This window comes from Nycticebus coucang, chromosome 7 (genome assembly GCF_027406575.1).
Source record: "Nycticebus coucang isolate mNycCou1 chromosome 7, mNycCou1.pri, whole genome shotgun sequence".
NCBI classification, from domain to species: Eukaryota; Metazoa; Chordata; class Mammalia; order Primates; family Lorisidae; genus Nycticebus; species Nycticebus coucang.
In genome coordinates, this window is record NC_069786.1 from 66,756,466 (window position 1) to 66,782,357 (window position 25,892).

A 25,892-nucleotide genomic window follows, 5' to 3' on the forward strand; every position below is an offset into this window, starting at 1 on the left:
TGCAGAGCAAAGATTGGCGGGAGCTAGTAACCTAGTGACTGAGCAGCCTAAAGGCGGGGACTGAGCTGTCTTACAGCCTTAACCCTCAGGGTCAAGGTGAGACCGGTTTTGGCACACTGGAGCCTTGGGCTATTGCTCTGGGTAGGGTGCCGTGGTGTCACAGCTCATAGCAACCTCAAAATCCTGGGCTTGGTGCCACCCAGACATCCATAATAGCTGCACCATGACCCCAAACCCGTGACCCACACCCACCGGGCCTCTGCATGCCCTGACCAGAAACTGCGGGAGCCACGCAACCCTGCATCCTCCCTCCTTTACACACCCTGCCTCCACACCAGCTCACTCATCTGGCCAGGAACTCTGCTAGCTGCGTGCCCTCTGGAGCCCTCCCTGCCTCTGCACAGAGCCCGTCTCCTGGCCAGAGACTACTGGAGACTTGGGCTCTCTGTGCCAAAGTCACTGGGTGCCAAGCACTCCCAGAACTGTGCATACCACCTCCCACCCTGTTGCTAGATCCAGTGTGTCACACTCCTGAGCTTCTTCAACAACCAGAACTCCCCAGCTGAGGCAGCCCCAGAGTAACTACACAGGGTCACTCCCTACAAAGATCCAGCAACAATAGAGTGATCCCGCTGGGGTCTAATCTTGGAGAGACACCTCCCCAACTCTGAGGATGGCCAGAGGCAATGGTGAAAAACAATCACGAGGCGAAATCAACAGAAAAACTCTGGCAATATGAATAATCAGAGTAGATCAACTCCCTCAAGGACCAATGGGGCGGACACAGCACAAGATCCCATGCACAAACAAATAGCTGAGATGTCAGAAATCGAATTCAGAATCCAGATAGCAAATAGATCGAATTAGAATTCTAAGCAGTAACCCAAAAGATATGTCACAAATTCAACGAATTCAAAGACCAAATGACCAAAGATTTTGACACATTGAGACAAAAAGTTGCAGCCCTCAAAGATCTGAGAAACACAGTAGAATCCCTCAGTAACAGAATGGAGCAAGCAGATGAAAGGATTTCTGACATTGAAGACAAAGCTTTTGAATGCTCCCAAACTCTCAAAGAGGAAGAGAAATGGAGGGCAAAAACAGATCACTCTCTCAGAGAGCTCTGGGATAATTCAAAGAAAACCAATATTCATCTTATAGGGATCCCTGAAAGCGACGAAGTGGCTTCACAAGGCACAGAGTCTCTTCTCCATGAGATTATAAAGGAGAACTTTCCAGACATGCCAAGAGATTCTGAAATTCAGATAGCAGACAGTTTCAGAACTCCAGCACAACTCAACCCAAATAACATATCCCCCAGACACATCATAATCAACTTCACTAAAGTTAATATGAAGGAGAAAATTCTGAAAGCAGCCAGACGAAAGAAAACCATCACTTACAAGGGGAAGAATATTAGAATAACTGCAGATCTCTCTGCTGAAACCGTTCAAGCTAGAAGAGGATGGACATTGACTTTTAATCTCCTAAAACAAAATAACTTTCAACCCAGGATCCTGTACCCAGCTAAACTGAGTTTCATTTATGATGGAGAAATTAAATACTTCAATGACATTCACATGTTGAAAAAATTGGCCATAACTAAACCAGCTGTCCAGGATATTCTCATACCTATCCTGCATAAAGACCAGCGTAATCCTCCACCACAAAAGTAAACCCACCCAGAGAATTATGATCAAATTCCAACTTCCACAGTCGCAAAAGGATTAAAAATGTCCACCGGACTCTCAAAAGGCTTATCAATATTCTCAATTAATGTGAATGGTTTAAATTGTCCTCGAAAGAGGCACAGGTTGGCTGTCTGGATACAAAAACTCAAGCCAGATATCTGCTGCATACAAGAATCGCATCTTACATTAAAAGACAAATACAGACTCAAGGTGAAGGGATGGTCATCTATACTCCAGGCAAATGGAAAGCAGAAAAAAGCAGGCATTGCAATCCTATTCGCAGACACAGTAGGCTTTAAACCAACTGAAATAAGGAAGGATAAGGATGGACACTTCATATTTGTTAAAGGTAATACTCAATATGATGAGATTTCAATTATTAATATTTATGCACCCAAGCAGAACACACCTCGATTTATAAGAGAAACTCTAACAGACATGAGCAACTTGATTTCCTCCAGTTCCATGGTAGTTGGAGATTTATTTATTTATTTATTTATTTATTTTTTGTGGTTTTTGGCTGCGGCTGGGTTTGAACCCGCTACCTCTGGCATATGGGACCGTCGCCCTACTCCTTGAGCCACAGGCGCCACCCAATAGTAGTTGGAGATTTTAACACCCCTTTAGCAGTGCTGCATAGATCCTCCAAAAAGAAGCTAAGCAAAGAAATTTTAGATTTAAACTTAACCATTCAACATCGGGACTTAACAGACATCTACAGAACATTTCATCCCAACAAAACTGAATACACATTGTTTTCATCAGCCCATGGAACATACTCCAAAATCGACCACATCCTAGGCCACAAATCTAACCTCAGCAAATTTAAAAAAATATTATTCCTTGCATCTTCTCAGACCATCATGGAATAAAAGTTGAACTCAATAACAACAGGACCTGCATACCCATACAAAAACATGGAAGCTAAACAACCTTATGCTGAAGGATATATGGGTTATAGATGAGATTAAGAAGGAAATCACCAAATTTTTGGAACAAAACAACAATCAAGACACAAATTATAAGAACCTCTGGGATACTGCAAAGGCAGTCCTAAGAGGGAAATTTATAGCCCTGTAAGCCTTCCTCAAGAAAACGGAAAGAGAGGAAGTTAATAACTTAATAGGACATCTCAAGCAACTGGAGAAGGAAGAACACTCCAACCCCAAACCCAGCAGAAGAAAAGAAGTAATCAAACTCAGAGCAGAATTAAATGAAATTGAAAACAAAAGAATTATACAACAGATCAATAAATCCAAAAGTTAGTTTTTTGAAAAGATCAATAAAATAGATAAACCTTTGGCCAACCTAACCAGGAAAAACAGAGTAAAATTTCTAATTTCATCAGTCAGAAATGGTAACGATGAAATAACAACAGACCTCTCAGAAATTCAAAAAATCCTTAATGAATACTACAAGAAACTCTACTCTCAGAAATATGAAAATCTGAAAGAAATCGACCAATACCTGAAAGTATGCCACCTACCAAGACTTAGCCAGAATGAAGTGGAAATGTTGAACAGGCCTATATCAAGTTCTGAAATAGCATCAACTATACAAAATCTCCCTAAAAAGAAAATCCCAGGACCAGATGGCTTTATGTCAGAATTCTACCAAACCTTTAAAGCAGAACTAGTACCTATATTACTAACCTCTTCCAAAATATAGAAAAAGAAGGAATATTACCCAACACATTCTACAAAGCAAACATCACCTTGATCCCCAAACCAGGGAAAGACCCAACAAGAAAAAATTATAGACCAATATCACTAATGAATATTGATGCTAAAATACTCAATAAGATCCTAACAAACAGAATCCAACAACACATCAAAAAAATTATACATGACTAAGTGGGATTTATCCCAGGGTCTCAAGGCTGGTTCAATATACGTAAATCTATAAATGTAATTCAGCACATAAACTAAAAAAATAAGGACCATATGATTCTTTCAATTGATGCAGAAAAAGCTTTTGATAGTATCCAGAATCTCTTCATCATCAGAACACTTAAAAAATTGGTATAGAAGGGACATTTCTTAAACTAATAAAGGCCATCTACAGCAAACCCACAGCCAATATTGTATTGAATGGAGTTAAATTGAAATCATTTCCACTTAGATCAGGAACCAGGCAAGGTTGCCCATTGTCTCCATTGCTCTTTAACATTGTAATGGAAGTTTTATCCATTGCAATTAGGTAAGGTGATCAAGGTATCCACATAGGGTCATAAAAGATCAAACTTTCACTATTTGCAATGATATGATCGTACATCTGGAAATCACTAGGGATTCTACTATAAAACTTTTGGAAGTGATCAAGGAATACAGAAATGTCTCAGGCTACAAAATCAACACCCATAAATCTGTAGCCTTTATATATGCCAATAATAACCAAGCTGAAAAAACAGTCAAGGACTCTATTGTGCCAAAGAAGATGCCAAAGAAGATGAAATATTTGGGAGTATACTTAACAAAGGACGTGAAAGATCTCTACAAAGAGAACTATGAAACTTAAGAAAAGAAATAGCTGAAGATGTTAACAAATGGAAAAGCATACTAGGTTCATGGCTGGGAAGAATCAACATTGTTAAAATGTCTATATTACCCAAAGCAATATATAATTTTAATGCAATTCCTATTAAAGCTCCATTGTCATATTTTAAAGATCTTGAAAAAATAATACTTCATTTTATATGGAATCAGAAAAAAACCTCAAATAGCCAAAACATTACTCCGAAATAAAAACAAAGCAGGAGGAATCATGCTACCAGACCTGAGACTATACTATAAATTGGTAGTGATCAAAACAGCATGGTATTGGCACAAAAACAGAGAAGTAGATGTCTGGAACAGAATAGAGAACCAAGAGATGAATCCAGCTACTTACCGCTATTTGATCTTTGACAAGCCAATTAAAAACATTCAGTGGGGAAAAGATTCCCGATTTAACAAATGGTGCTGGGTGAACTGGCTTGCAACCTGTAGAAGATTGAAACTGGACCCACACCTTCCACCATTAACTAAGATAGACTCTCACTGGATAAAAGATTTAAACTTAAGACATGAAACTATAAAAATACTTGAAGAAAGTACAGGGAAAACTCTTGAAGGAATTGGCCTGGGTGAATATTTTATGAGGAGGACCCCCATGGGCAATTGAAGCAGTATCAAAAATACACTACTGGGACCTGATCAAACTGAAAAGCTTCTGCACAGCCAAGAACATAGTAAGTAAAGCAAGCAGACAGCCCTCAGAATGGCAGAAAATATTTGCAGGTTATATCTCTGATAAAGGTCTAATAAGCAGAATCCACAGAGAACTCAAACGTATTCGCAAGAAAAGAACACGTGATCCCATCTCAGGGTGGGCAAGGGACCTGAAGAGAAACTTCTTAAAGAAGATGCACGATCTGCAAACACATGAAAAAAAGTTCATCATCCTTAGTCATCAGAGAAATGCAAATCAAAACTACTTTGAGATATCATCTAACCTCAGTAAGAGTAACCCACATAACAAAATCCCAAAACCAGAGATGTTGGCGTGGATGTGGAGAAAAGGGCACACTTCTACACTGCTGGTGGGAATGCACACTAATACATTACTTCTGGAAGGATGTTTGGAGAATACATAGAGACCTAAAAATAGGCCTGATACATAGAGACCTAAAAATAGGCCTGCCATTCGATCCTATAATTCCTTTACTAGGTTTATACCCAGAAGACCAAAAGTCACAATATAACAAAGACATCTGTACCAGAATGTTTATTGCAGTCCAATTCATAATTGCTAAGTCGTGGAAGAAGCCCAAGTGCCCATCGACCCACGAATGGACTAGCAAATTGTGGTACATGTATACCATGGAATACAATGCAGCCTTAAAGAAAGATGGAGACTTTACCTCTTTCATGTTTACATGGATGGAGCTGGAACATATTCTTCTTAGCAAAGTATCTCAGGAATGGAAGAAAAAGTATCCAATGTACTCAGCTCTACTATGAAGCTAAATTATAGCTTTCACATGAAGGCTATAACCCAAGTATAGCACAAGACTATCAGGAAATGGCCAAGGAAGGGGAAGGGAGAGGGGAGGTTAGGGGGGAGGGAGAGTAATGGGTGGGGCCACACCTATGGTGCATCTTAGAATGGGTACAGGTGAAACTTAGTAAAGGCAGAATACAAATGTCTACATACAATAACCAAGAAAATGCCATGAAGGCTACGTTGAACAGTTTGATGAGAATATTTCAGATTGTATATGAAACCAGCACATTGTACCCCTTGATTGCACTAACATACACAGCTATGATTTAACAATAAAAAAAAAACAACCACAAAATAAAATAAAAAATAAAAAATGTTAAAACAAACAAAAAAAAACAAAATACACCTCCAAAAGTGTAATGATTGACCTCCTAATTATTCTTTTTTTTTTCGTTGTTCAATGATATTTTATTTTTCTAAATATACAGTTTGTTGGACCCTGTTCATGCATCTTCACCAGTAGCTGGGGCATCTCCACCCTTGGTATTTCTGGTGTAAATTACTTGAGCTCTGTGCTTTAAAACCAGTTTGGTAAGTCCTTTACTACAATTTGGTACCATTTCATACCTATCGTGGCAATAGTCAATAAGTCTCACAATTGCTTATATATAGTATTGTATTGATAGCAATAAGACTTCCACACTCTAATGGTGAGATTATAAGTCAGTGTAATCTCTTTGGAGAACATTTTGACTTCATTAGTAACGTCTAACCTGAACATATTCCATGAATATTTCTACTTCAAAGGTTATAAGAAGAAAGGTGACAGTATTTTTGAACCTACTAGGCCCTTTAGGACTGCTTGATAGCATTGGCTCTGCGTATGTATAGGGACTTCCTGCCTCGAAATACACCCATACATGTGTGCCTCTTTGGGTCAGACCTCTGCAGCCTGGATTTTTGTACTTCTTTCTTTCTCTTGTAAAATAGAATGTTCAGAAGAAGATAACATCCTGACTGGCATTCAGAAATAAAGGGCAATATGTTAAAAGAATAGATTTTACTCAGATAGAATGAGGGAACCAGGCAGATGTTATAATCAGTTCAAAGGAAAAGTAGAATTCCTTAAGTGGAATAAAGGAATGTTGAAATGAGTTGCAAATGGAGATAAAACTGTTTTCCACAGTGGGCAGGCAGTCAAAATCAACCCCAAACTGGACAGAATGTATGTATCTATCATTTCCCTGCAGTAGAGAGTTGCGAAGTGGCTCAGAGAGGATGAACTGGACTAGAATCTGATAACCCAGAAGGCATATTAAAGATGATGTTTATAGCTTTCACGAGAATCTGATAACCCAGAAGCCATAGTAAAGACGATGTTTACAGCTTTCACAAACTTCTGACTGATATACTAGTCCAAATATAATATTCTTTGGATCCCTCACACGTGTCAAAATTTAGAAAAAACCTTAATAAGTTCTTTTGAACAGAGATTTTTTTCAACTAGATAATTTCTATTTTGATAGTTAATATATTTTAATAAAATGAGAACTTAGGAAATTTATCACTTTTCATAGACTGCTGGAGCAGGAAGTGCAAGTAGGTCATTGGAGGGCCATCCAGGAGCTATGGATCCCTAGACCTTGTCTACAATGTGTTGTATTAAAAGCATTTTCTAAGATAGAATGTGTACAGCTTTTACCAGCTTTTGATAACGTCTAGAAGAGCCTCATGTCTCCCCCACAAAAGGAGTTAAGCACTACTTATCTGGTTCCCACTCCCACCTATGGGAATCCAGGTATACAGAGGTGAATGACTTACCCATAATTAGAGATATTCTGACTCTTAACTCGGTGCTCCTCCTCAATCCGTGAGATAAATTCTACCTACAAGAGGCAGTTCAGGGATGAACTGTTTTTTGCAATGCCCTCTAATTTCCAGATCCTCAAGACAAAACTGTACGTTGATTATTTTGCTATTGTGTGTCTCCTGTTTGAGTAACTCATTAAGCTACTTCAAGGTGGAATGAATCTCCCCAAAGATCTGCCTTCCTGAAAGACGTCTTGGCTTGATTCCTTTCAGTTTTACCTTTACATTGAACCATATGGAATCTAAGTCAAAGTGATTTTTCACCAGGGTACCTGTTAGAATCCAAAATTACTCCGTGAGGGAGAAACATGTTTCTTTGACATGATTACTATGGATATGTCACATATGTTTCTTCAATATATTTTGAAACCTTCTCCTCTTTGCAATGCTATTACCCATCTCTTTCTGAGCTAAGCTAGATGTGAATACTATCATCATCAAAAATTCAGAGATTTGGGTGGACATACTAAAAATCAAAGTTATGTTCTAATATGGATGTTAGTTCAGAATATTTTCTGCCTATTTAGAAATTAGCAGTTGTTAACAAATAACCACAGATGCCTGAAATTAAGTATAAATCTTCGGGGAATCAGAATATATTCCTTTTATATCTTGCAAGGTGCTGGTCTTTCATTAGGGTCTTTCAAAAGACCCTAATGAAATAAATACATAAATAAAAATTAAGTAGTGCTTAACTCCTTTCGTGGGGGAGACATGAGGCTCTTCTTATTTATGTATTTATTTATTTATTTTGAGACAGAATCTTAATATGTCGCCCTGGGTAGAGTGCCATGGTGTCATAGCTCACACCAACCTCGAACTCTTGGGCTTAAGTGATTCTCTTGCCTCAGCCTCCCAAGTAGCTGGGACTACACGGACCCACCACAACACCCGGCTATTTTTTTTTTTTTTGGTTGTAGTTGTCATTGTTGTTTGGCAGGCCCGGGCTGGGTTCGAACCCACAAGCTCTGGTGTATGTGGCTGGCGCACTAGCTGGTGAGGTACAGGCACTGAGCTTCATTAATTTCTTTTAAAATACTACAAGGCTGGGCATGATGGGTCATGCCTATAATCCTAGCACTCTGGAAAGCCATGTCAGGTGGATTGCCTGAGCTCAGGAGTTCAAGATCAGTCTGAGCAAGAGCAAGACCCCCATCTCTACTAAAAATAGAAAAACTAGCACCAAGTTGTAGCAAGCATCTGTAGTCCCAACTACTTGGGAAGCTGAGGCAAGAGGATCACTTAAGCCCAAGAGTTTGAGGTTGCTGTGAGTTGTGAGCCACAGCACTCTACTAAAGGGTGAAAGAGTGAGACTCTGTCTCAAAAAAATAAAGTAAAAAATGGGCGCTGCCCCCATATACCGAGGGTGGTCTGTTTGAACCCAGCCCCAGCCGAACTGCAACAAAAAATAGCCGGGCATTGTGGTGGGTGTCTATAGTCCCAGCTACTAGGAAGGGTGAGGCAAGAAAATCACCTGAGCCTAGGAGTTGGAGGTTGCTGTGAGCTGTGACACCATGGCATTCTACTGAGGATGATAAAGTGAGACTCTGTCTCTAAAAAAATAATAAAAAGTAAAGTAAAATAAAACAAAATACTGCATCACCAATTAGCATTGAGCATTCACCATGAACAAGCCTGGGTTGCTTAAAGTCAAGACAGCCATGTGATTAATGGCTGGGCCTAAAAGTATAGGAATTACTTGTTTTACCACTGATTTTTCTACATAAGCTGTCTGTACTTCAGCTTTTCTACAGACACTCACATTGTATGTTAAGATTTTCCAGCTATTCCCACTATTACCATATACTCCGGGACGCAATCTTTTAAAGCCAAATCAGAGAAACCATAACTGAAGCTATGATCTTGGAGAACCTGGGGCTGAAGGATCTGTCCTGACACTATGAACTGCCCAGAAAGGACTAATTTTAACTCCTGGCCATCCCTCCTCCCACTTAGCTCCGGAAGATATCTACTGTGAGCAGATTCCTAGGTTTGGCCAAATGATCCAGCATCATCTGGTCCACTGTTCAGGTTCAGCAAGCGCTGCCAATGGTGGAAACAGACTCAGAGTCTTGGAAACGGTCCCAGGATTTCTGAATGCAAATGTTTCCAGCAAATCCAGCAATTCTATCCTAACTTTTAAGGCAGTCTTACAGCAAGAAGATAAAGTTAAATGACTCAAGTAGTGATCAGGTATGTTTATTTTTCCATAAGCAAAGATATGGGTATATTTGGCAGGAGGAAGGGATATATTTTATATTGTGGTGATCTTTTTATAAAAGTAAAAATAGCTTTATATGTATCTGAAGGTAATTTCAAAATAGCAGATTAGCCTTGTCTGAAGAATGGCAGAAATACCCTTTGAAAAGCAAATTAAGTTTATCTGTAAATTTCCAAGGGGTTGAATTTAATTACTGATGGCAGCAAAGAGCAGAGAAAAAATCCTTGAAGTTTTCTAATGAAAAATGAAAAAAAGATAATATATTCAACAAGTTATATATATATATATATTTATTTATTTATTTTTATTGTATTTTTGCCAGGGCTGGGTTTGAACCTACCACCCTTGGTATATGGGACCAGTGCCCTACTCACTGAACCATAGGCGCTGCCCACAAGTTATATTTTTAGAAAAAGGGAAAATAAGAGAGAAGAAAGAAAGGGGAGAAAAAATTCTTTTGGTAGTGATGGAGTTCAGGATACATTATGCCAAAATATGGCACTTTGGCATTTGAGAAAATAAGGTCACGCTCACCTTCCCTGGTTCTTTTCTTCTAAGGTAGGTCATAAAAGCTAGGAAGGATTTTCTGACCTTCCCCTGAAGCAAGACAGCATCACAAGAATGGAGAAGCATGAATCCTATGTACTCAATTTTGATATGAGGACAATTAATGACAATTAAGGTTATGGGCGGGGAAGCAGAAAGAGGGACGGAGGGAGCGGGGTGGGGCCTTGGTGTGTGTCACACTTTATGAGGGCAAGACATGATTGCAACAGGGACTTTACCTAACAATTGCAATCAGTGTAACCTGGCTTATTGTACCCTCAGTGAATCCCCAACAATAAAAAAAAAAAAAAAAAGACCTTAATGTGAAAGGTACCTTCCCTAAGCCAGAGAAAAGGAGCATCCTCATCTCTAAGGACCAGACACAGAGAAGAATCTAAATAAACAGGATTTGCTAAATTTTCCCAATTTATTTATTATTTTTTTTAATTAATTTTTTTTTTTTTTTTGTTGGGGATTCATTGAGGGTACAATAAGCCAGGTTACACTGATTGCAATTGTTAGGTAAAGTCCCTCTTGCAATCATGTCTTGCCCCCATAAAGTGTGACACACACCAAGGCCCCACCCCACTCCCTCTGTCCCTCTTTCTGTTTCCCCCCCATAACCATAATTGTCATTAATTGTCCTCATATCAAAATTGAGTACATAGGATTCATGCTTCTCCATTCTTGTGATGCTTTACTAAGAATAATGTATTCCACTTCCATCCAGGTTAATATGAGGGATGTAAAGTCTCCATTTTTTTTAATGACTGAATAGTATTCCATGGTATACATACACCACAGCTTGTTAATCCATTCCTGGGTTGGTGGGCATTTAGGCTGTTTCCACATTTTGGTGATTGTAAATTGAGCTGCAATAAACAGTCTAGTACAAGTGTCCTTATGATAAAAGGATTTTTTTTCCTTCTGGGTAGATGCCCAGTAATGGGATTGCAGGATCAAATGAGAGGTCTAGCTTGAGTGCTTTGAGGTTTCTCCATACTTCCTTCCAGAAAGGTTGTACTAGTTTGCAGTCCCACCAGCAGTGTAAAAGTGTTCCCTTCTCTCCACAACCACACCAGCATGTGCAGTCTTGAGATTTTGTGATGTGGGCCATTCTCACTGGGGTTAGATGATATCTCAGGGTTGTTTTGATTTGCATTTCTCTAATATATAGAGATGATGAACATTCTTTCATGTGTTTGTTAGCCATTCGTCTGTCATCTTTAGAGAAAGTTCTATTCATGTCTCTTGCCCATTGATATATGGGATTGTTGGCTTTTTTCATGTGGATTAATTTGCGTTCTCTATAGATCCTAGTTATCAAGCTTTTGTCTGATTGAAAATATGCAAATATCTCAGGGTTGTTTACACTGCTGGTGGGACTGCAAACTAGTACAACCTTTCTGGAAGGAAGTATGGAGAAACCTCAAAGCACTCAACCTAGACCTCCCATTCGATCCTGCAATCCCATTACTGGGCATCTACCCAGAAGGAAAAAAATCCTTTTATCATAAGGACACTTGTACTAGACTGTTTATTGCAGCTCAATTTACCATTGCCAAAATGTGGAAACAGCCTAAATGCCCACCAACCCAGGAATGGATTAACAAGCTGTGGTATATGTATACCATGGAATACTATTCAGCCATTAAAAAAAATGGAGACTTTACATCCTTCGTATTAACCTGGATGGAAGTGGAAGACATTATTCTTAGTAAAGCATCACAAAAATGGAGAAGCATGAATCCTATGTACTCAATCTTGATATGAGGACAATTAATGACAATTAAGGTTATGGGGGGGGAGCAGAAAGAGGCATGGAGGGAGGAGGGTGGGGCCTTGGTGTGTGTCACACTTTATGGGGGCAAGACATGATTGCGGGAGGGACTTTGCCTAACAACTGCAATCAGTGTAACTGGCTTATTGTACCCTCAATGAATCCCCAACAATAAAAAAAAAAAAAAAAAAAGAAAAATGAACTCACGGTAAAAAAAAAAAAGAAAATATGCAAATATCCTTTCCCATTGTGTAGGTTGTCTCTTTGCTTTGGTTATTGTCTCCTTAGCTGTACAGAAACTTTTCAGTTTAATGAAGTCCCATTTGTTTATTTTTGTTGCTGTTGCAATTGCCATGGCAGTCTTCTTCATGAAGTCTTTCCCCAGGCCAATATCTTCCAGTGTTTTTCCTATGCTTTCTTTGAGGATTTTTATTGTTTCGTGCCTTAAATTTAAGTCCTTTATCCATCTTGAATCAATTTTTGTGAGTGGGGAAAGGTGTAGGTCCAGTTTCAGTCTTTTACATGTAGACATCCAGTTCTCCCAACACCATTTATTGAATAGGGAGTCTTTCCCCCAAGGTACGTTCTTGTTTGGTTTATCGAAGATTAGGTGGTTGTAAGATGTTAGTTTCATTTCTTGGTTTTCAATTCGATTCCAAGTGTCTATGTCTCTGTTTTTGTGCCAGTATCATGCTGTCTTGACCACTATGCCTTTGTAGTACAGACTAAAATCTGGTATGCTGATGCCTCCAGCTTTATTTTTGTTACTAAGAACTGCCTTAGCTATACGGGGTTTTTTCTGGTTCCATACAAAACGCAGAATCATTTTTTCCAAATCTTGAAAGTACGATGTTGGTATTTTGATAGGAATGGCATTGAATAAGTAGATTGCTTTGGGAAGTATAGACATTTTAACAATGTTGATTCTTCCCATCCATGAGCATGGTATGTTCTTCCATTTGTTAATATCCTCTGCTATTTCCTTTCTGAGGATTTCATAGTTTTCTTTATAGAGGTCCTTCACCTCCTTCGTTAGGTATATTCCTAGGCATTTCATTTTCTTTGAGACTATGGTGAAGGGAGTTGTGTCCTTAATTAGCTTCTCATCTTGACTGTTATTGGTGTACACAAAGGCTACTGACTTGTGGACATTGATTTTATATCCTGAAACATTACTGTATTTTTTGATGACTTGTAGAAGTCTTGTGGTTGAGTCTTTGGGGTTCTCTAAGTATAAGATCATGTCGTCAGCAAAGAGGGAGAGTTTGACCTCCTCTGCTCCCATTTGGATTCCCTTTATTTCCTTGTCTTGCCTAATTGTATTGGCTAGAACTTCCAGCACCATGTTGAATAGTAAAGGTGACAGAGGACAACCTTGTCTGGTTCCAGTTCTAAGAGGAAAAGCTTTCAGTTTTACTCCATTCAGTAAAATATTGGCTGTGGGTTTGTCATAGATAGCTTCAATCAGTTTTAGAAATGTGCCACTTATGCCTATACTCTTCAGTGTTCTAATTAGAAAAGGATGCTGGATTTTATCAAATGCTTTTTCTGCATCTACTGAGAGGATCATGTGATCTTTATTTTTGCCTCTGTTAATATGGTGGATAACATTTATGGACTTGCGTATGTTAAACCAGCCTTGCATCCCTGGGATGAAGCCTACTTGATCATGATGAATGACTTTTTTGATGATAAGCTATAATCTATTGGCTAGGATTTTGTTGAGAATTTTTGCATCTATATTCATGAGTGAGATTGGTCTGAAATTCTCCTTTTTGTTTGGGTCTTTTCCTGGTTTTGGTATCAGGTTGATTTTGCTTCATAGAATGTGTTGGGGAAGATTCCTTCTTCCTCAATTTTTTGGAATAATTTCTGCAGCACAGGAATAAGCTCTTCCTTGAAGGTTTGATAGAATTCTGGAGTGAAGCCATCCGGACCAGGGCATTTTTTGGTTGGAAGATTTTTTATTGTTTCTTTGATCTCAGTGCTTGAAATTGGTCTGTTCAGGAGCTCTATTTCTTCCTGGCGGAGAGTCTAGGGAGAGGGTGTGATTCCAAATATTGATCCATTTCTTTCGCATTGTCAAATTTCTGGGCATAGAGTTTCTGGTAGTATTCAGAGATGATCTCTTGTATCTCTGCGGGATCAGTTGTTATTTCCCCTTTATCATTTCTGATTGAGGTTACTAGAGATTTTACTTTTCTATTCCTCGTTAGTCTGGCCAATGGTTTATCTATTTTATTTATTTTTTCAAAAAACCAACTCCTTGTTTCATTAATTTTGTGAATGATACTTTTGTTTTCAATTTCATTGATCTCTTACTTGATTTTGGAGATTTCTTTTCTTCTACTGAGTTTAGGCTTAGATTGTTCTTCTTTTTCCAATTCCATAAGATCACTTGTGAGCTTGTTGATGTGCTCTCTTTCTGGTTTTCAAATGTAGGCATCTAAAGCGATGAATTTTCCTCTCAAAACTGCTTTTGCAGTATCCCACAGGTTTTGGTAGCTTGTGTCTTCATTGTTGTTATGCTCAAGGAAGTTAATGATTTCCTGTTTTATTTCTTCCTGCACCCATCTGTTATCAACAGAAGATTGTTTAATTTCCATGCCTTTGGGTGGGGTCGAGCGTTTTTGTTAGAGTTGAGTTCCACCTTTAGTGCCCTATTGTCTGAGAAGATACAAGGTAAAATTTCAATTCTTTTGATTCTGTTGATATTTGTGTCCCAGGGTATGATCAATTTTGGAGAATGTTTCATGGGGTGATGAGAAGAATGTATATTCTTTATCTTTGGGATGGAGTGTTCTATATGCGTCTATCAAGCACAGTTGTTCTAGGGTCTCATTTAAATCTCTTATATCTTTGTTTAATTTCTGTTTAGAGGATCTGTCCAGCTCTGTAAGAGGAGTGTTAAAGTCCGGCAAGACATGATTGCAAGAGGGACTTTACCTAACAATTGCAATCAGTGTAACTGGCTTATTGTACCCTCAATGAATCCCCAACAATAAAAAAAAAAAAAAAAAAAAAAAAAAGTCCCCTGTTATTATGGTATTATCAGATATCATATTGCTCAGATTGAGTAAGGTCTGTTTCAAGAATCTGGGAGCATTTAAATTGGGTGCATAGATATTTAGAATTGAAATGTCTTCTTGTTGTATTTTTCCCTTGACCAATATAAAGTGACCATCTTTGTCTTTTTTGACTTCAGTTGCTTTAAATCCACATGTATCTGAAAATAAGATCACAACTCCTCTTTTCTTCTGAATTCCATTTGCCTGAAAAATTGTCTTCCAACCCTTGACTCGGAGCTTTAATTTGTCTTTTGAAGCCAGGTGTGTTTCTTGCAGATAGCAAATGGATGGCTTGTGTTTTTTAATCCAGTCAACCAATCTATGTCTCTTCAGTGGGGAATTCAAGCCATTAACATTTATTGAGATAATTGATAAGTGTGGTGGTATTCTATTTGTCTTATTTTGTGAGAGTCCATTGCTTAGTTTTATCTTTTCCATCAGTGTGGAGGTTAGGTTCTGTCCTTTAATTTCTGAGTTCTTACTTTGCTGCTGATCCATTGTGGTGGTCAGTGTGCAGAACGGGTTGAAGTATTTCCTGTAGAGCTGGTCTTGTTGTGGCGAATTTCCTCAATGTTTGTATATCCATAAATGATTTGATTTCTCCATCAATTTTTGAGCTTAGCTTAGAAAGGTACAGAATTCTGGGCTGGAAATTGTTCTGTTTAAGTAGATTAAAGGTAGATGACCATTGTCTTCTTGCTTGGAAAGTTTCATTAGAGAAGTCTGCTGTCACTCTGATGGATTTGCCCCTGTAGGTCAACTGGTGCTTACTCCTGGCAGCTTGCAGAATCTTTTCTTTTGTCTTGACTTTGGACAGGTTCATCACAATGTGTCTGGGAGAAGCTCGGTTAGAGTTGAGGCGACCTGGGGTCCGATATCCCTCTGAAAGCAGTGTGTCAGAATCTTTGGTGATATTTGGGAAATTTTCTTTTATAATATTCTCTAGTATGGCTTCCATTCCCCTGGGGATTCCTATAACTTGTATGTTGGAACGCTTCATAAAGTCCCATAATTCTGACAGTGAACGTTCTGCTTTCTCTCTCTTCTTTTCTGCCTCTTTTACTATCTGAGTTATCTCAAGAACTTTGTCTTCTACCTCTGAAATTCTTTCTTCTGCATGGTCTAACCTGTTGCTGATACTTTCCATTGCATCTTTAAGTTCCCTGATTGAGTGTTTCATTTCCTTCAGCTCTGCTATATCCTTTTTATATTCTTCATATCGTTCATCTCTTATTTGATTCTGTTTTTGGATTTCCTTTTGGTTATTTTCCACTTTATTAGCAGTTTCCTGCGTTGTTTCCATCATTTCTTTCATTGTTTTGAACATGTGTATTCTAAATTCCCTTTCTGTCATTCCTAACATTTCTTTATAGGTGGACTCCTCTGCAGTAGCTACCTCATGGTCCCTTGGCGGGGTTGTTCTGGACTGGTTCTTCATGTTGCCTGGAGTTTTCTCCTGATTCTTCCTCATGAGTGATTTCTTTTTTTTTTTTTTTTTTTGTAGAGACAGAGTCCCACTTTATGGCCCTCGGTAGAGTGCCGTGGCCTCACACAGCTCACAGCAACCTCCAACTCCTGGGCTTAAGCGATTCTCTTGCCTCAGCCTCCTGAGTAGCTGGGACTACAGGCGCCCGCCACAACGCCCGGCTATTTTTGGTTGCAGTTTGGCCGGGGCCGGGTTTGAACCCGCCACCCTCGGTATATGGGGCCGGCGCCTTACCGACTGAGCCACAGGCGCCACCCACCTCATGAGTGATTTCTTTGATCTGTTTCCTTGCCCTAATTTTCCTTTCACTTCCTCTTGCTCTTTAAGTTCTCGTGCCTGTGGAAGTTGCGGGCGGGTTTAGATGGAGTGAACACACGCGACCACTTGCCGTTTTTCCACTGTTTTAGTCCTCCTCTTGGGTCCAGAAGTCTCTCGCTGACTCCCTGTATCCTCACAGGGGTGATGATAGGCAGATCCCACCAGCCAGAGATGCCTGGAGTCCTATCTCCCCAGACTCACGATGCCCAGATGCAAGGAAGCTGTTACTCGGCTGCCATCTTGCTCCGCCTCTCCATTTTCCCAATTTATTATCCCATTTTCTCCACCACTATCCACTTCTTCATCAGAGTTGACATAAAAATATGCAAGTTTAATTGTTAATTAAATTAATATACAAGTTTAATTGTTACTTTGGGTCTTTATTTCCTTGTGAAGGCCCCTGTGTCACCTATAATTTATGTCAAATACATTTGTATACTTCTGTCTTTTGTTGTAGGGGCCTCAGTTGTGAATCTAGGATGAATGAGGAAAAGTTATTTTTCTTTTTTAAATTTATGTCAGTTTCATTTATTTTCTTCTTACAGAGTGAACTCCCACCACCGTGGGAATTGGGTATTTCTTTGGTTCGGAATAGTTTTCTTGCTTCATATCTTTAATGATTACATCTCTGGCCTTGTTTTGATAACTTCATGAACTATAGATATGTGTGTGTTGGTTTCGTACTTTGTCTTTCTTTTTTTTTTAATTTTATTTTATTATTAAATCGTAGCTGTGTACATTAATGCAATCATGGGGCACCATACACTGTTTTTATAGATCATTTGACATATTTTCATCACACTGTTTAACATAGCCTTCCTGGCATTTTTCTTAGTTATTGTGTTAAGACATTTATATTCTACATTTACTAAGTATCACATGTACCCTTGTAAGATGCACCGCAGGTGTAATCCCACCAATTGCGCTCCCTCTGCCCATCCTCCCCCTCCCTCCCCTTCCCCATATTCTTAGGTTATAACTGGGTTATAGCTTTCATATGAAAGCCATAAATTAGTTTCAAGTAGGGCTGAATACATTGGATACTTTTTCTTCCATTCTTGAGATACTTTACTAAGAAGAATATGTTCCAGCTCCATCCATATAAACATGAAAGAGGTGAAGTCTCCATCTTTCTTTAAGGCTGCATAATATTCCATGGTATACATATACCACAATTTATTAATCCATTTGTGGATTGATGGGCACTTGTGCTTTTTCCATGACTTAGCAATTATGAATTGGGCTGCAATAAACATTCTGGTACAAATACCTTTGTTATAATGTGATTTTTCATCTTCTGAGTAGGAAAAGGTATTTTTCCTCCCCTACAGTGGTCTTCTTTGAATCTACCCAGAAACTGTTTCATCTGAAAGTTTAGAAGTTCACAAATATGAAATAATTTCAAAAAACAAATACTGTTTTGGTGATTGTCTCAAGAAAACACACCTCTTCAATACCTCAAGTCAGATGGATAGCTTAGGAGTGATGAGCTACAATCACTTCTGCTGTCTACAGATTGCTTCTGATGGGACTTTGCAGAGTCAACATATGTACAATGGAATTTAGTTATTTTTATATTAAATAATAGTAATACTAGCATTTTAAATTATGACTTTTATTTGGAAAGCTGTCTAAATTTTAGTTATCTAAAAGGATTAGGTTTTGCATGCACAAGATGCAAGTATACATTGAATATGAATTACAAAGCAGCATTAAAGGGGGAATACACATTGTAGAAAATATGAAAATAGATTAAGAGCTGAGTTGATCAATTGTGTCTTTTACTACCTAGTATGCTATTATTGGTGCTTGAGAAATATTTACTATTAAAAAACAAGGCCCGTCACTGGGTCTGGAGCAATTCTGCTATACTGAATCAAATGATTAAAAATGCTTCCTTTTACTCTTTTATTGTGTAGGTATTACTACTTGGCATTCAGAGCACATCAAACACCTCTTGCTAGCAAAGAGAGCTGTGTTGCTATCTTGGAAAAGTCTGGATTAGATCACTGGGTGCTGGGAAAAACAAAGGTAGCTCTTTATTTATTGTTCAAATTGTCACCTGTGATGTTCTCCTGCCTGCCTTTGTCTCTAGTCAGTCGTACCAGCAGCACGAATGGCTCTGTAACTTGTGTGGCTCAGCAGACAAGACCCTACCCTAACAATGGTCTTTGCTGATCTTGAGTCAGGCATCCAGGGATCTTAGGGACGAGATGAGGAAGGTTTCCCTCCTGCTCTGTACATCATTTGAGAGCCATTTAGCATGTCTAGAATGACGTTCTGTGAGCTCCTTTTAAAATGTTCCTTTTTTCAAAACTACTTATTCTAGTATCTCATGTAAATACACAAATCATACTAATGGCAGTGCTGAGTTTCTTTTAGAATTATTTCCGTTTTCTCATTAGACTCATGCTATGTTATATACCGTGTACTCTTATTAGTTTCATTTGGGAGGACATTACATCCCTTTAGGATCCCAAGTTTTTATGGCCTATCCTGATTGCCTCACAAAATCAGCTTATCCTAAGTGTTGACGGCAACACTATTGCTCCTCAACAGAAATTAAATAACTGAAAAGAATGAAAAAGCCAGTAGCCAAGACATTTACTACTAACCTGAGAGCAGTAGACAAAGTAATCCATGCCCATACAGGAGAAAAACTAAACGGGACTCAAGTGGGGGGGAGGGGCTGAGGGGGAGGGACAGGGGAGAAGGAAGAGGAATTGATGTGCTCACACCTAATGGGCACAATGTAGGGGTACATGGCACACCTCTGGGGAGAGGGGCACAACTGCAACAGGGACCTTACCTAACAAATGCAGACATTGTAACCTAATCATTTGTACCCTCATATTAAACTGAAATTTACAAAAAAGAAATTAGGTCCCTCTCCTTCCAGACTTCCACTGTCCGTCTGACCTGCTGGTTTACACCTTCCTCAGTGGCTATGCGGAAAGAGAGAAGAGCTCAAGCTGAGAATAAAACTCTTAGCTGACATGAGACTGGCCCAGAGAGCACTAGGATCCCCTAAAATCCTACTAACTTCATCATCTTTTTACACTGGTAATCAAAGATTGGCTCAACCTTAGGAAGGGAATTGTATTTGTCCCTAAGAAGTCAGTAATATGAGAATTAAAAATCACTATTAAGCTTATTTAGGTAGTGGTTTTAATTTTTTCCTGAAGAATAGGTGGAGTAGAGTGAATTTCTGCTGAGGAGCCCATATGTAATGGTGAAACTGTAATGTCTCGTTTCAGGTTTTTCTCAAATATTACCACGTTGAGCAATTAAATTTGCTGCTTCAAGAAGTCATAGGCAGAGTGGTTGTGCTGCAGGCATACACCAAAGGCTGGCTTGCAGCTAGGAGATACAAAAGAGTCAGAGAGAAGAGAGAGAAGGGGGCCATTGCCATCCAGTCAGGTAAATGTCAGTTCCAACGCTGCCCTGAGTCTGGGCATTTTGATAAACGCTGGGAGTGCTCACTTGTTGCTTTTCGCAGTGGTTTCTTCTCTTTCCCTTTCCCTCACAAACTTCCCTCCTTCAAATATTTCCCTCCCACAAATATTTATTAAGTGCCTGCTATAGGTCAGGCCCTGTGCTAGGTGCTGAAATATAGTCATGAGCAAGGCTGGATAGGGACAAAAGGAACCTTCTCTCCCTGCCCCGAAAGTTTGATAATTTTAGTCTATCAAACAAATTGACAATAGACAGAAGAGGCGCACAAACTTACTAATGGCCAAGCACACAGGAGTCACACAAAGTATGGAACTCAAAGAACGGCTGGGAAGTTGAAGCTTAAATGCCCTCTTCATAGGGGAGAGAGAAGTGGAGGATGTAGGAAATGGTAGAGGAAGAGGAAAAGATTTTTCAGGATAGATGAATGGCCAAAAAAACAGACCATAATCTGGGACAGTGTGTGGGCTGTGGGTGTGGTGTCAGCCCTAGTCTTCCTCTCTGCGGTATGTATCATTTTCCTCCAAGGAAAAGTCATTCACAGTGATTGAATATCTTCTGGAGGGTCCAGGCTTTAGCTGACAGAGGACTCTGGAGAAAGCCCTTCCCTGCCATTTGCTGCTACGCAGGTGCTCTCCATTTGAAGAACATTATCTGAGCCCCAACAACCACCATGGTTCCTGACCTCACACATAAGGAAACAAGCCATCGCAACACACTGTGATGAGTGCCAGGATAGAGGCGGTCTGAGCGGACCAAAGATATAAAAACCTCGCTGGCACAGACACGGTGCCACACCCCCCAGAATGTCTGAGGTGATATACACTTCACGTCCATGTCCAGGTTTTCAGCATTGGAGTTACTAAGGCCATTTCCAGAAGGTGTTTCTAGGCCAGATGGCACTTGTAAGCCAAAGGAACAAACTGAGGTTCTCTCCTATGCCCAGCCCAGCCGTGCCTCTTTGCACATGGATGTGCCATTTGTGTGTGAGCTCCTGTGCTGTGGATGAGCGGCTGTGAATGCATCAGATCTTGAACAGGGTGGACAATTTCTTTTGTGCTCTGATAATCCAGAATCATAAGGCACCCTAGTCTACTCTGGACTTTTTTTTTTTGAGACAGAGTCTCACTTTGTTGCCCTTGGTAGAGTGCTGTGGCATCACAGCTCACAGCAACCTCAAATTCCTGGGCTCAAGGGATTCTCTTGCTCAGCCTCCCAAGTAGCTGGGACTACAGGTTCCCATCACATGTCCAGCTATTTTTAGAGATAGTCTCACTTTTGCTCAAGCTGATCTTGAACCCATGAGGTCAGGCCATGCATCTGCCTCGGCCTCCCAGAGTGCTAGGATTATAGGTGTGAGCCACCACACCCGGCCTACTTTGGACTTTTTGAGCTTGCCCAGCAAATCAGAGGCTGGTGGTAGGAGACTGAGGTGGGAGGAACAAAGAGCAAAGACACTTATATAGCTGGTGGGTGGCCTAATAGCCCCAGTACTGAATTTGAAGGACTTAACACCCTTTGTCCAAAGAGTCCCTTCCTCTCTTCTCCTCACCTGCCTCCCTTGCCTTTCCCTTCCCTCAGCGTACCTCCTGGTACAGAGTTCACTCACAATAGTGCTAGTGTGGTGGCGCAGCCAGGTGAATCTGCCCACTGCCCAGGAGGGAGCCACTGTCCACAGACCACAGTTTTTACAACAGAGAAAGGGTTTATTGGGCAAAGTGCTCAGAGGGGAGACAGGAGAAATCTGTCACATCTGCCTCCTTGAGGCTGGGTGACAGGGTTTTAAAGATAGTTTGGTGGGCAGGAGATTAGGCAGCCTGGGTCTGTTAATTGGCTGGTTTCAGGGCAGAACCGTCAGTCCTTTGGTATGGGCACTGTCCGGGGGGAGGCGTGGTCAGGCCATTCACTGGAATGCAGTTCCTTAGGTAAGTGGTTAGTTAAGACTAGCTGAATCAGTTCCTTGGTCTGGGTGGTCAGCCAGTGTACTAGAATGCAAGACCTGGAAGATACCTCAAAAACTACTCCTAGGTTCCAAACAGATGAAGTTATTTATGAGAAAAGTTAAAAATCTTTATAACTACCAGCTGTGTCCTCTGCAGTAACAATTATAGAGATGCAAACAAGGGGATAGTGTTTATTAGCAAGCAAATGAGGGGACAGTGGCTGATGACTATAATTTTAGCTAAGCCTGCTCCTTCACAGAGTTTAATCATTATCATTATTTTAGCTGGGGCTATTCCTCCACAGAGTTTTGGGGCCCTTACCCTAGTTCTTGCCTTGTACCCCTTTGTCAATTTGCAAGTGCAGTTTTACTCGTGTCATGCTACTTATTACTAACATTTCCCCCGACCATAGCTGGGTGCCCGTAGCTCAGTGGTTAGGGTACCAGCCACATGCACCGGGGCTGTTGGGTTTGAACACCGCCTGGGCTTGCTAAATTAAACAAAACAAACAACAACAAAAAAAGCCAGGCATTGTGGCGGGCACCTGTCATCCCAGCTACTAGGGAGGCTGAGGCAAGAGAATCGCTTGAGCCCAAGAATTTGAGGTTGCTATGAGCTATGACGTTACAGCACTCTACAGAGGGTGACAAAGCGAGACTTTGTCACAAAAGAAAAAAAATTTCCCCTGTTCTCCCTCCTTCTCATCTTCAACTGTCGTGAGTGTTAGGCTATTCCATCCAGTTCCTTCCCACCACCCCTCCAAACCCCTTTCAACTGCACTATATCACCAAATCATGAAGACAAGGCTTTCTGGGGATTGGAATGATGGGCAAACACCTCACCTCAGGTAGGGGTGCCATGAGATTCATCAATGGAATGTACAGTATTCTGGAAACTCATTGCCTGAAAAAAAAGAAAACCTCAGAACCCTCTTTGAAGCCAACGTGAGTACAGAGAGGCTTCCTTTCCCCACTATAGCTCACATAGCCTTGCTTGTTTTGTTCAGTGAGAAAGGAGAAGGGAGGGGGAGAGGGTCATAGATTGGAGGGGAAAACAGCTTATATCAATTCTCTGGCACATTCTTAAATTAATGTCATTCCTAGCACATGGTTTTCTATTTTTAGCCTGGAGAGGATATGATGCTCGGAGGAAATTTAAGAAAATAAGCCCCAGAAGGAGTGAGTCTGCTGCTCAGATTCAAGCAGGTAATTAAAGCATCGTTTCACAGTGTCCACGTGAAAATATTTTGCAGCTAAGAGCCTATGAGTTTAGAAAAGCTAAAAGGTTAATCATTGAGGAGCATTGGGATGAGTCAAGAGTCCCAGTGGGGGGTCCTGGTGCTTCTGGCATGCCCTGTGTGATAACGATGAGACTAACAGTAGGTATTTGCTGCACACTGCACTCAGCCCAGGGCGCGCTGACTAGGGACTCTTATACTCCTGATTTCAGAGAAAAGGGAACCAAGGCATAGAAGTGAAGTGGCTTATCCATGGTCACGCCGCCTGTTAGTGGCAGAGCTCGTGAATAGACTCAACTTTGCATACTGCCAACTGAACAAGTCTCTTTCCCTCTTGGACTCGCACATCGCTCATATGTGAAATGAAAGCACTGGTTAAAAAAGTCTGAAAAGTGCCCTCCAATACCTTGAAGTTCTCTGACTAGATGTAAGACTTCCCAGCATAACAGACAAGGAATAATTTATGGACTTTTCCAGCAAACTGAGTTCCCCAATCCAGGCCTGTATGTGGCTAATGTGGCCCTCTGGGCACACGGTGGCTCTATTGGCTCAGTTTGGCTTTGGCTTGAGAGCTGTGAGCTCTGGACACTGTCTCATCCGTCCCCTCTCTGGCTCTCAGGTCCCTCTGCTCATCTGTGTCCACTGTGGCTCTTAGGCCCAGCTCCTACCCTCCTTTGAAATTGTGTATTCCTAATTCAGGCTCTGGAAGAAATAAGCCCCTAAGCCCCCCCAGGAACTCCAGGAACTTTGAGGAACTGGAGACAGAATGAGAGAGAAGTAGCTGGGCCAGTGGGCTCAGCACCAAGGGGAGAGGGAGGGTCTCACATGAGCTTGAGGTAGACTCTTACATAAAACAGCTGCAACCTTTCCAAGGAGGTCCCTACCCAGGACATGATGTCTTCATTCAAGACTAAAATGTTTGGGAGGAAGGGGTGCCACTTAAATGTAAATGTTAATTTTTAACACTAGGCCCCTAGGAATTCTAAGCTCTACAACTTCAAAGCCTCAGGAAGAGGCTACAATTCTTCCTGCAGCTTAAGAAAGACAACTGGAAGTGCATCATTTGTTCCCTGAACACACACAGAGGATACTGAGGCCAGGTGCGGTGGCTCACGCCTGTAATCTCAGCACTCTGGGAGGCTGAGGGGCAGATTGCCGGAGCTCAGGAGTTTGAGACCAGCCTGAGCTAGAGCAAGATCCATCTCTAAAAATAACCAGGTGTTATGTTAACTGCCTGTAGTCCCAGCCACTAGGGAGGCTGAGGCAAGAGAATTGCTTGAGCCCAGAAGTCTCAGGTTGCTGTGAGCTATGACAGTAAAGCACTCTACAGGAGTGACAAAATGAGACTCTGTCTAACAAAAAAAAAAAGAGGATACTGTTTTCTGATGAAAGCCAAACATGCAACATGAGTTTTAAAATATAAACTTTGAGCTTATATTGTTGACCCATGAATTCAATGTGGAGGAAGCATAAATCCAGTTTTCCTTACCTGAAAATCATCTTTGGAGAGCTCCCTGTTTTGTACTCTGTTACTGCCAAGAAAATATCACAGTGAAACAGAGAAAGGCCTGCTTCAGTGGCGCCTTCATGGGGTAGGCACCATGAAAGGATAATTTTGCTTAGTGAAGCTTACTGAAACTGAAGAGAGAGCATGTTTCTTTAAGGTGCCTCCTTTTTTTTGCCTTGCAGGCAACACGCCTGCTTTAAGCCTTTCTGCCAAAGTGTTCTCACCTACCAAGTGGTGCTAAAAACTTCCACTAACAGAGTCCGCAGGGGCTTAGGTGGGCATGGGGTTGGCACTAGCATCCCCTCTGCCCTTTTGCTCTTTAGCCAACCCCATGGACAGGAAGCAACATGCTGGTTTTGTGTTGGTGTTAAAGTTGCACAGACAGGGGAAAGCCGTTTGCAATTTTATGGTCAGTTTACTTTCACTTGAGAATGTTTTCCTTATCTTTAGATTTGAAGTCATGGTTGTGTTTCTCTAAAAAGCAAAGCAGCTCATCCTGACTTTTTCTGTTTGGGGTGGTGATCTTCCCAAAGCATAATCTTTCTCATTTCAAGTTCTTCTTCGGGCCACTAGGACATTTCCAAGTAGAATGAGACCCCAGCACAGCAGTTCCCTGTAGGAAATGGCTTAGGGATGTTACCTGGGCATAACCATTTCTGATCATTTTCTTAGATTATTCTCTAATTTATTGTTTTTTAAACAAATAATTTCATTTGAAATTTAGATTTTGTGGAATGCATTTGTTAGCATTTTTAGTTCTGGCCCATTCTCTCTTTTTTTTTTTTAACA

General features: G+C 40.5%; 1 protein-coding gene across 1 annotated transcript in view; it reads left to right on the forward strand.

The window, feature by feature from the left end:
• The window catches only part of MYO3B (myosin IIIB), a 493,981-nt gene that overhangs the window by 341,283 nt on the left and 126,806 nt on the right, over positions 1 to 25,892 (forward strand). The window contains 3 exon segments of the mRNA XM_053596463.1: positions 18,883 to 18,994; positions 20,221 to 20,383; positions 23,484 to 23,564. Of these exon segments, the coding sequence (XP_053452438.1) occupies positions 18,883 to 18,994; positions 20,221 to 20,383; positions 23,484 to 23,564 (356 nt within the window).